The 12410-nt window shown below is 41.8% G+C and overlaps 1 protein-coding gene across 2 annotated transcripts in view; it reads left to right on the top strand.

The window, feature by feature from the left end:
* Positions 1-772: 772 nt before the first annotated feature.
* The window catches only part of LOC115164151 (histone-lysine N-methyltransferase 2A), a 54203-nt gene continuing 42565 nt past the window's right edge, over positions 773-12410 (top strand). Inside the window, exons 1-2 of one of the 2 annotated variants that reach the window (XM_029716373.1) lie at positions 773-1128; positions 8653-8731. In XM_029716373.1, the coding sequence (XP_029572233.1) occupies positions 820-1128; positions 8653-8731 (388 nt within the window). In that variant the 5' untranslated portion in view covers positions 773-819. Of the gene's footprint in view, positions 1153-8652; positions 8732-12410 lie in introns of both variants that reach the window. The other variant, XM_029716363.1, reaches the window with a different exon arrangement.

Here is a 12410-nt window from a genome sequence, read left to right as displayed (position 1 = left end):
AGTTCATTGTGGGTAATGTAGTTCAGATAGCGTACATAGAAACGTATGTTTTGGCATTTACATTAAAATATGTTTCAACCGTGTAATTAACTTTTGCTTGTAGTAAATCACCTATTATTGCTGACAGTGCAGATGATCTGAATTGCCATGCAAAATATGTGCCTTGCAGTTGCAAAATTACTGTTAACCTGCCTGTCTTATTCTGTGAATAATGTCCATCAGTGAAGTTTTACTACAATATACAACCATAATTCTCCTCTTATCAATGCAAAAAAATATAAGACTTGTGGATGTTTTCAATTCTTCTTTTCAAATTATGTTTAGAGCTTGATTTAAGTGACTCGCGCTCTCTCTCTCTCTCTCTCACGTAAGGAGCGCGCACATAATGTATAGTGGTTTAATCTGTATGATCATATCAAAAGACGAGGACAAGCCGGTCGGCCACTGAGGAATAGGGACAAGCCTAAAAATATTGGTTCAGCGGTAGATGGCCATTCACAAAATGTGTATTTTTTGGCATTGAGGGAAGCTGGGCCTTGTAGTTAATTATCGATAAACGTAATGGTTGTAATGAAACTATGATCGAGCAATGTGTCCTTTGTTTAATATCAAAGGGGTTTATTACATGCATTACATATTGCATTGCACACACAACTCCTATAAATTTCAATCATCATTTAAATAAAGATTTGCAAGTTACCCTGTGAAGCTTTCCTTGGACATACTTCATTTCCCGGCAGCCTTGCGGGTCCCCCCTCCCTATCTCGCGCCTTCCCTCTCGTCTCACCTCAAGTTGCTATCGGTGTTGTTTTTGAAGCTATGATGGCGGCAGCGGGATGCGGATCAGCAACCGCGGCTGCCATAGGAGGCCAAGTTGGTACTGCTGCACCCCGAGGTCGCTTCCCTGGTCGGCCTTGGTCGTCTCGCAGCCGCTTGCGTTCTGAGAGGCGATGGCAACTCGACCGATCAGGGGCAGAAGCTGACGATGTGACTAATACTGGAGGCCCAAGGCCCACAAGCCTGGTTCTCTCGTTAAACGAGGACCAGTCTCACTTGCGCTTACTTGGGATAGAGTCGAACCACAAGAGCTTAGCGGAGGCTGGGTACAGCTCAAGTGGGAGCGAAGAGGTGAGAGCCCAAATCGCTGCTGGAGTTAGTATATTTTTGCTTCTTTTATCATGTCATTTTGGTTACCTGTGTTGGTGTGTAGTTTTGTGTGTGTGTGTCATGTAGAGTTAGCCCCGTTTCATAATACTTTGCTTTAAGTGTCAACATTAGTTAGCTAGCCAGCTAACGTTAGCAGTAGCGACTTCATGAGATGTTCGTCAATAGCGCTAGCTAACAAAGGGGAAGGCTAATGTAATATTTGTCTGCATTGTAGCTCTATGGTTAGTTAGACATAAAATTTACCACGAATAACTTACACCCACGCTAGCTAGCCATGTATTTGTCTTAAATGAGTATTTAGCTGTTTTATGCCTGTAATTGCTGCAGTGAGTAACGAACGTAGCTACATAAATGTTTCTATGAATTCAAGAGGGGGAGGGGCTACGTCAGAATCCTACTCTCTATGATAGCTAGCTAACTAACGTGTATGGGGATCATTTCACGTTCCTTTAAAAAACATGGCTTGCAGAATGTCACCAGGTCAGTTTTTTTGTCGCTGTCACCGAGTCAATTAATGTAACGCTTGCTAATGTAACTAGCTTGTTGGAGAAGTCATTGGAGGGAAAACTATGATAACGAAAGCCGGTAGTGGGTAAATTTGTCATGATGTGAGATGTTAACGTTACTTGGCCTGCTATTGCAGTCCATTTTCTATTTCATTACAGGCAAGAGAGGAGCACCAAGCATATTAGATATTTACATTTGACATATAAATGACCTAGGCCTACCTAATGACTGCAAGTATTCATATGTTAATAATCTGGCTTGGACCCAAGCTCCACATTAGCCGACAAAATGCTGCTGCCACAATATCGACTTTATTTGCATATTAACAGGCATGTAGCAGATGTAGTTAAAGGCCTGCAACCCCTCCCCAGTTCCCAGGCGTGACTGGGTAAATTGCTGCTGGTTTCTTGGTAATGCCTCACCATCCATGAACAACGATGCATTACCTGGAGGAGAAGATCATTTGAAAGATGTGCTTGGACTGTTTTTGAATGATTAACTTAACTAGTTGATGTAATGGCTTGTCCAGTGCACTTGTGTTGGGTTTGTAATGGTATAGTTTGGTGCTCAAGACTAGCACAATAATCTACAGGTCATCCCAATGATGGTAAACATTTGACATGGGAGACCTATTCCAATTAGGCAGTAACCTATAACACTATACATCGTCGTTTCCATGTAAAAGAACCCACCAAACAATTAGTTTGTTTTTACTGATTTTCATTAATCAATTATTAAGTAATCATTAATGGAATTACTGCAATTGTCAACAATGGGAAATCATAGTAGTCACAAACCACCATTGAATCACCTACTACTGTCCTCCTTCCCACTGGCATACTGTTAGTGTACTCGGAAAGTATTCAGCCTTATTCTGAAATGGATGAAATAAAACATTGTTCTCATCAATCTCTACACAATACCCTATAATGACAAAGCAAAAACCAGGTTTTTAGGAATTTTTGCAAATTTATAAAAAAATATTAAAAAACCCATGTAAATAAGTATTCAGACCCTTTACTATGAGACTCGAAATTGAGCTCAGGTGCATCCTGTTTCCATTGATCATCCTTGATGTTTCTACAACTTGATTGGAGTCCACCAGTGGTAAATTAAATTGATTGAACATGATCTGGAAAGGCACACACCTGTCTATATAATGTCCCACAGTTAATAGTGCATGTCAGAGCAAGGAATTGTCCGTAGAGCTCCGAGACAGGATTGTGTGTGTCGAAGCACAGATTTGGGGAAGGGTACCAAAACATTTCTGCAGCATTGAAGGTACCCAAGAACACAGTGGCCTCCATCATTCTTAAATTGAAGAAGTTTGGAATCCCCAAAACACTTCTTAGAGCTGGCCGCCCGGCCAAACTGAGCAATCGGGGGTGAAGTGCCTTGGACAGGGAGGTGACCAAGAACCCGATGGTCACTCTGCTTGACAGAGCGCCAAAGTTCCTCTGTGGAGATGGGAGAACCATCTCTGCAGCACTCTGCCAATCAGGCCTTTATGGTAGGATGGCCAGACGGAAGCCATTCATCTGTAAAAGGCACATGACAGCCTGTTTGGAGTTTGCCAAAAGGCACCTAAAGGACTCTCTGAACATGAGAAACAAGATTCTCAGGTCTGATGAAACCAAAATTGAACTCTGAATGCCAAGTGTCACGTCTGGAGGAAACCTGGCACCATCACTACAGTGAAGCAAGTTGGTGGCAGCAGCATGCCGTGGGCATGTTTTTCAGCGGCAGGGACTGGGAGTCAGGATCGAGGGAAAGATGAACGGAGCAAAGTACAGAGATCCTTGATGAAAACCTGCTCCAGAATGCTCAGAACCTCAGACTGGGTTGAATCTTCAACAGGACAACGACCCTAAGCCCAGAGCCAAGAAAGGGAAAGGGGGATACCTAGTCAGTAGTACAACTAAATGCCTTCAACTGAAATGTGTCTTCCACATTTAACCCAACTCCTTTTGAATCAGAGCAGTGCGGGGGGCAGCCTTAATCGACATCCACATCTTTGGTGCCCAGGGAACAGTGTGTTAACTGCCTTGCTCAGAGGCAGAACGACAGATTTTTACCTTGTCAGCTTGGAGATTCGATCCAGCAACCTTTCGGTTACTGGCCTAACGCTCTAACCACTAGGCTAGACAACACAGGAGTGGCTTCGGGACAAGTCTCAAAATGTCCTTGAGTGGCCCAGCCAGATCCCGGACTTGAACCCGATCAAACTTCTCTGGAGAGACCTGAAATATGCTTCAACAAAGTACTGAGTAAAGGGTCTGAATACTTATGTAAATGTGATATTTCAGTTTGTTATTTTTAATACATTTGCAAAATGCTTTTGCTTTGTCATTATGGGGTATTGCGTGTAGATTTTTTGTGGGTGGCAGCAATGTAATACGTTTTAGAATAAGGTTGTAATATATTTCTTTGTTGTGGAAAAATTCAAAAGGGTCTGATTTACCCCCCCCCCCCCAGTAGTTAATGTTACCTCTCCCAGCTCTCACTGACAACCAACTACCCATGAGACCACTTGCTTTCCATTTACTGGAAATGGCATCTGAACCGACTGACACCGGACGTCCATGGACGTTGACATTTGGTCAGTCCGCTACGGCCTTGATTTCAATGTCCACAGACATAGTTTTTTTTGGGTCTGTTTAGACCGGCCTCGATTTGGCCCAAACATAGACGTCCATGATTGGTTCAGATTTGGTCCGATCAGCAATCATAGACGTCTGTTTCACAAGTTTGCACGGTACGGTAAAGAAGAGTATAGTTCATTGCGCATTAATGCAGAATTCTTCATTTTTCACTCAGAAAAAGAGAACTCTTAAGATACTGTATCTTGGCGCATTTTGTAAGCACAGATCTAAAATGCTTATTGTAATTTCTGCTCGGCATCAGACAAATTTTTTGCTTCAGTTGCACTTCACTCAATTGAGAATTCACGAACAGGCATTGTGCTCTGACTGATGTGTAGGTACTTTTCTCTAGTAATTTTCTCGGTGTAGCCTATTTTTCTCAGGTAAAATGCAAGATTAACTTCAAGCAACACATTAGGAAATGTAGCTGGCATTGCTCTTTCTATGATAAACAATAGAAATATGATGGTCATGCAGCGTTTTTGCAAAAAATACCTTGTTTTTTTCATTGTAAGCTAATTTACTTGTGTGGATGTTAGCCAAAAATAGTGTTGCACTTCTGTTGTCGTCTGAAAATGAAGCTATTTTCTGACGAATGTGTTGCACTAATGTACTTTCTGTGAAGAACTATAGTTGGACTCCCCTGATCACCCTATTGAAACAAAAAGACACTCTTTCAACATAAAACACGTGGGAAATGGTTTAAAACGCAGATTTTGATGGTCTGCATTTTTGAAAATGCAGATTTCTGAACTCTAACGCTATCCCTGGTACAGTAGAGTAAAGTTTGGTGCAGTAGAGTCTACTGTACTGAATAGGGATCTTAACAGTTAATTGGTTAGCTGCCGAAAATACATTTGACTGTTCATGCTTATCAGTCTAGGTTAATTTGCATAATTTAGGGGAATTAAATTGGCCGTGTGTATTTTCGTTGGTTGTCATGTATCTTATCTATCGCACGCGCACAGCATACAGAGAATAGCCTATCACCTGTCAGAGAGCAGCTCCTCAAAAGATGGTACTGGAGTGAAACGTGCTTTTATATATTACTTTTTATTTCTCAATCTCAACTCGTAATTTAAGCTCGCCTCCCATTCCTCGTTCGAGTGCATACAGTGGGGGAAAAAAGTATTTGATCCCCTGCTGATTTTGTACGTTTGCCCACTGATAAAGAAAGGATCAGTCTTTAATTTTAATGGTAGGTTTATTTGAAGAATAACAGAATAACAACAAAAATATCCAGAAAAACGCATGTCAAAAATGTTATAAATTGATTTGCATTTTAATGAGGGAAATAAGTATTTGACCCCCTCTCAATCAGAAAGATTTCTTGCTCCCAGGTGTCTTTTATACAGGTAATGAGCTGAGATTAGGAGCACACTCTTAAAGGGAGTGCTCCTAACCGCAGCTTGTTACCTGTATAAAAGACGCATGTCCACAGAAGCAATCAGTCAATCAGATTCCAAACTCTCCACCATGGCCAAGACCAAAGAGCTCTCCAAGGATGTCAGGGACAAGATTGTAGACCTACACAAGGCTGGAATGGGCTACAAGACCATCGCCAAGCAGCTTGGTGAGAAGGTGACAACATTTGGTGCGATTTTTCGCAAATGGAAGAAACACAAAAGAACTGTCAATATCCCTCGGCCTGGGGCTCCATGCAATATCTCACCTCGTGGGGTTGCAATGATCATGAGAATGGTGAGGAATCAGCCCAGAACTACACGGGAGGATCTTGTCAATGATCTCAAGGCAGCTGGGACCATTGTCACCAAGAAAACAATTGGTAACACACTATGCCGTGAAGGACTGAAATCCTGCAGTGCCCGCAAGGTCCCCCTGCTCAGGAATACATATACATGCCCGTCTGAAGTTTGCCAATGAACATCTGAATGATTCAGAGGACAACTGGGTTAAAGTGTTGTGGTCAGATGAGACCAAAATGGAGCTCTTTGGCATTAACTCAACTCGCCGTGTTTGGAGGAGGAGGAATGCTGCCTATGACCCCAAGAACACCATCTCCACCGTCAAACATGGACGGGGCCATGTACTGTCAACACCATCTCCACCGCATCATTTGACGGGGCCATGTACTGTCAAATCTTGGGTGAGAACCTCCTTCCCTCAGCCAGGGCATTGAAAATGGGTTGTGGATGGGTATTCCAGCATGACAATGACCCAAAACACACGGCCAAGGCAACAAAGGAGTAGCTCAAGAAGAAGCACAGCCTAGCCAGTCTACAGACCTTAATCCCATAGAAAATCTGTGGAGGGAGCTGAAGGTTCGAGTTGCCAAACGTCAGCCTCGAAACCTTAATGACTTGGAGAAGATCTGCAAAGAGGAGTGGGACAAAATCCCTCCTGAGATGTGTGCAAACCTGGTGGCCAACTACAAGAAATGTCTGACCTCTGATTGCCAACAAGGGTTTTGCCACCAAGTACTAAGTCATGTTTTGCAGAGGGGTCAAATACTTATTTCCCTCATTAAAATGGAAATCATTTTATAACATTTTTGACATGTGTTTTTCTGGATTTTTTTGTTTTAATTCTGTCTCTCACTGTTCATATAAACCTACCATTAAAATTATAGACTGATAATTTCTTTGTAAGTGGGCAAACGTACAAAATCAGCAGGGGATCAAATTCTTCCCCCCCCCACTGTATGCTATAGTCAACGGTAGCCAGGCTATCAGTGTGTCACCCACCGCTTTGCAACATGAGCTTTAGGCAGTATAATTGTTTGAAACCTGAAAGTTTTACTTTACTTCAAATGATGAGGCATGTCTTACCTGGCTTCAAGGTAGCCCAGAGAAAATCCAACCATAAAAACAGGCAATTATTTTATATAGACTTCCTCATGCCATTAACTTTAATTTCTCTACTGTTCTATTGATTTTCATATCAACTTTCTTTTGTTGGCTAGAAGCCAAAGGCACAATCCTAGTCATATTAGCAACCCATCCTAGTTGTTGCCGTTAGATTCCCCATCTTTTTGTGTAACAGATTTTAATCCCTGTCACACATGAAACCACTCGCATTAGGCGCGCACTTTTAGAACGGCTTTTTCCCGCATAATGCATTTTGGCAAATGTTTGAAAATTACATTTTATTAGCTGCTTCATTACAAGAGTTGCATGTTCCATAATAGGCTATAGCCTTTTGACTGTAAGACTATAGGCTTGCTAATGTTGCATGTTTGCATTTAAGCTCTTAATGAAAAATGTCCGCTCCTTTTCCATGTATAGTATTTTCGGTTGGTCATGCCATTTTACTGTTTGTAAAAATGTAGCTGTTTTATTGACCGGTTAATGTTGGTGTTGGATAGTCGTCAGCAAAATTTACCAAAATTTGCAATCCTAATACTGTGCTGTACTGTAACCTACATAGAAGTCTATGATTGGTTCAGATTTGTTCCGGACCAACCAAATTTGGTCTTAATTGGGGACAGAGATCATGAGAATAATGGCCAGTGTGTAGAATAATACCCATATATGCAAAGTATGATATTGCATGTTTTTACCTTTTGTGTACCTAATTCAGGACATCACCATGAAGAGTGACATTCATATCCATAATTATGCATTTCTGTGTTGTACAGATCAGAGACCGATTAGGTAATTCCGCAATCATTGTTCTGTTACCGGTTGTAAATTCACTTCACATAGTGTGTTCAATAACCCAAGTCAATTTTCAAAGTCAAGGTGTCATGTCATAGCTGACACTCCATTCTTTCTGCAAACATCTTTGAATCTGAAGTTTTTGGAAAATGTGGTTGCATAAACAGAGGGAAATTTTACTGATACCAAATTTAACATCAGCACAGTTCTTCCAGTAAATGTATTTTTGTGACATTTTCTGTGTAAATTGTTCAAAGTTCTCCTTGTGCATAGAGTTGTATGGGTTGTTCAACTTTGAAATCACTGTTTTTTTGTTTAGCATACATTTTAATGTAAAAAAATAGGAGTCTCGGCGTAATACCATTACCATGGAATGACCTACTCACTACATGACATTACATAATATAATTGTTGATTGCCATGCCACTGTTCTCCCTCAAGATTGGGATATAAAAAAACCTTCTGTAGTCAACAGTACTCGTACTAGCATTCAATTGCATAGGCCTAGTTGTGTTCAGGTGTGTGTGTGTGTGTGTGTGTGTGTTAGGTTATTGTCACTGTTGTCAAAGCTTTTAGGCCTAATTGTTGCATGTAAACTACTATTCATCAATTTCAAATGCATATTCGGATCAAACTGTTGTGAGGTTATGGAAAATTGTGAAACAGTCGGAAAATGCATGTTGGGTGTCCAAAGTTAATAATCTGACCTTGCCTTTCAGGGAGATGATTTCACAGGATTTGAATCTGATCGTAAAGGATATAAAGGCCCCATACGGTCCAGACATAATCCCTCCAAAAGTAAGTATTAGCCTATTCTACACATATGCCCATCCCTTGCCACCTATCTATTATTCTTGGGCGGAATCGAGATTTTCATACTGTTATTCTGCCATCCCGGGATTTACGGTATTACTGGTATAGCACACAAGTGGCTCAAAACGCAAAAAAGGCCCATTGGCAGTCTATTACCAGAATTCCAACAAAATTAGCACAACTAATGGCAAATTCTCATGGACGCTTTTAGCTGAATGCTATTGAGCACAAACGAGCAAACCAATTGCAAAGACTGGCAAATCCAGCTCATAAAATTCTACAAGTATAGCTAGTAGTCATTTCTGGTGTGGACATTTACAAGCTGAAGTGAACAAGAAAAATTGTGCAACTAAACAGTTGTAATGCATACTTGTCTGAAGGAAGAACAGCATCTGTACGCTGAGAAGAGGGGTGGAGAACAGAAAGGATGAAAAAACGATAGTTGGAAGCACAGAGAAAAAATTGCAACTGTACAGCTGATTCATCCAGAGCTCTTTGACTTATCAAACACGGCAGAAATCTAACCGCCCGTCTCCTTATTAATTCAGCCACTTACTTAGATAACTAACAAGTAACCAAATACACAGCTGGAGAGTATAGCACATCTTAGACAGTTTTAAGATATCTGATGGCTAACATTTAGAAGGGAATTGCATACAAGTGTAACTTTATCACCTCATGTGCGCCACGCAGAGACTCACCGATAGATATAGAACACAATGGACTCACCAGCTCCCGCTTTCTCCCATTGTGTTGTTTACAATGTTCACATGGCTGGCTGCTGTTCTGGGAAACTATGGGATGCTTCATAAATAAAAATGTGACTGGGGAAATAGGGTTGCACATTTTAGGGAATATTCAGAGGTGGAAACTTCTTTGGGAATATATGGAAATATATGCAAATTAATATTAATACCATTTAAATGTAGATGTTTTTTGCATTGGATATACACTGCTCAAAAAAATAAAGGGAACACTTAAACAACACAATGTAACTCCAAGTCAATCACACTTCTGTGAAATCAAACTGTCCACTTAGGAAGCAACACTGATTGACAATAAATTTCACATGCTGTTGTGTAAATGGAATAGACAACAGGTGGAAATTATAGGCAATTAGCAAGACACCCCCAATAAAGGAGTGGTTCTGCAGGTGGGGACCACAGACCACTTCTCAGTTCCTATGCTTCCTGGCTGATGTTTTGGTCCCTTTTGAATGCTGGTGGTGCTTTCACTCTAGTGGTAGCATGAGACGGAGTCTACAACCCACACAAGTGGCTCAGGTAGTGCAGCTCATCCAGGATGGCACATCAATGCGAGCTGTGGCAAGAAGGTTTGCTGTGTCTGTCAGCGTAGTGTCCAGAGCATGGAGGCGCTACCAGGAGACAGGCCAGTACATCAGGAGACGTGGAGGAGGCCGTAGGAGGGCAACAACCCAGCAGCAGGACCGCTACCTCCGCCTTTGTGCAAGGAGGAGCAGGAGAAGCACTGCCAGAGCCCTGCACAATGACCTCCAGCAGGCCACAAATGTGCATGTGTCTGCTCAAACGGTCAGAAACAGACTCTATGAGGGCCCGACGTCCACAGGTGGGGGTTGTGCTTACAGCCCAACACCGTGCAGGACGTTTGGCATTTGCCAGAGAACACCAAGTTTGGCAAATTCGCCACTGGTGCCCTGTGCTCTTCACAGATGAAAGCAGGTTCACACTGAGTACGTGACAGACGTGACAGAGTCTGGAGATGCCATGGAGAACGTTCTGCTGCCTGCAACATCCTCCAGCATGACCAGTTTGGCGGTGGGTCAGTCATGTTGTGGGGTGGCATTTCTTTGGGGGGCCACACAGCCCTCCATGTGCTCGCCAGAGGTAGCCTGACTGCCATTAGGTAAGACAATGCTAGACCTCATGTGGCTGGAGTGTGTCAGCAGTTCCTGCAAGAGGAAGGCATTGATGCTATGGACTGGCCCGCCCGTTCCCCAGACCTGAATCCAATTGAGCACATCTGGGACATCATGTCTCGCTCCATCCACCAACGCCACGTTGCACCACAGACTGTCCAGGAGTTGGCGGATGCTTTAGTCCAGGTCTGGGAGGAGATCCCTCAGGAGACCATCCGCCACCTCATCAGGAGCATGCCCAGGCGTTGTAGGGAGGTCATACAGGCACGTGGAGGCCACACACACTACTGAGCCCCATTTTGACTTGTTTTAAGGACATTACATCAAAGTTGGATCAGCCTGTAGTGTGGTTTTCCACTTTAATTTTGAGTGTGACTCCAAATCCAGACCTCCATGGGTTGATAAATTTGATTTCCATTGATTTATTTTTGTGTGATTTTGTTGTCAGCACATTCAACTATGTAAAGAAAAAAGTATTTAAGAAGATTATTTCTTTCATTCAGATCTAGGATGTGTTGTTTAAGTGTTCCCTTAATTTTTTTGAGCAGTATATTTACCATATCATATGGAGACAAACGTAAACCTTTTACCTCATCATAAGTAGACATACAGTGGGGCAAAAAAGTATTTAGTCAGCCACCAATTGTGCAAGTTCTCCCACTTAAAAAGATGAGAGAGGCCTGTAATTTTCATCATAGGTACACTTCAACTATGACAGACAAAATTAGAAAAATATATCCAGAAAATCACATTGTAGGATTTTTTATGAATTTATTTGCAAATTATGGTGGAAAATAAGTATTTGGTCAATAACAAAAGTTTCTCAATACTTTGTTATATACCCTTTGTTGGCAATGACACAGGTCAAACGTTTTCTGTAAGTCTTCACAAGGTTTTCACACACTGTTGCTGGTATTTTGACCCATTCCTCCATGCAGATCTCCTCTAGAGCAGTGATGTTTTGGGGCTGTCGCTGGGCAACACAGACTTTCAACTCCCTCCAAAGATTTTCTATGGGGTTGAGATCTGGAGACTGGCTAGTCATTAAAACTTGTTTTTCAACCACTCCACAAATCTCTTGTTAACAAACTATAGTTTTGGCAAGTCGGTTCGGACATCTACTTTGTGCATGACACAAGTCATTTTTCCAACAATTGTTTACAGACAGATTATTTCACTTATAATTCACTGTATCACAATTCCAGTTGGTCAGAAGTTTACATACACTAAGTTGACTGTGCCTTTAAACAGCTTGGAAAATTCCAGAAAATTATGTCATGGCTTTAGAAGCTTCTAATAGGCTAATTGACATAATTTGAGTCAATTGGAGGTGTACCCGTGGATGTATTTCAAGGCCTACCTTAAAACTCAGTGCCTCTTTGCTTGACATCATGGGAAAATCAAAAGAAATCAGCCAAGACCTCAGAAAAAAATTGTAGTCCTCCACAAGTCTGGTTCATCCTTAGGAGCAATTTCCAAACGCCTGAAGGTACCTCGTTCTTCTGTACAAACAATAATACGCAAGTATAAACACCATGGGACCACGCAGCGTCATACAGCTTGCGAAGGAGACGCATTCTGTCTCCTAGAGATGAGCGTACTTTGGTGCGAAAAGTGTAAATCCCAGAACAACAGCAAAGGACCTTGTTCAAAAGTATCTATATCCGCAGTGAAACGAGTCCTTTATCGACATACTGCTCCAAAACTGCCATAAAAAAGCCAGACTACGTTTTGCAACTGCACATGGGGACAAAGATCGTACTTTTT

The sequence above is a fragment of the Salmo trutta genome, chromosome 3 (genome assembly GCF_901001165.1).
Source record: "Salmo trutta chromosome 3, fSalTru1.1, whole genome shotgun sequence".
Classification (NCBI taxonomy): Eukaryota; Metazoa; Chordata; class Actinopteri; order Salmoniformes; family Salmonidae; genus Salmo; species Salmo trutta.
The sequence above is the reverse complement of the archived record's forward strand: the minus strand, read 5'-3'. Positions and strand labels throughout refer to the sequence as shown.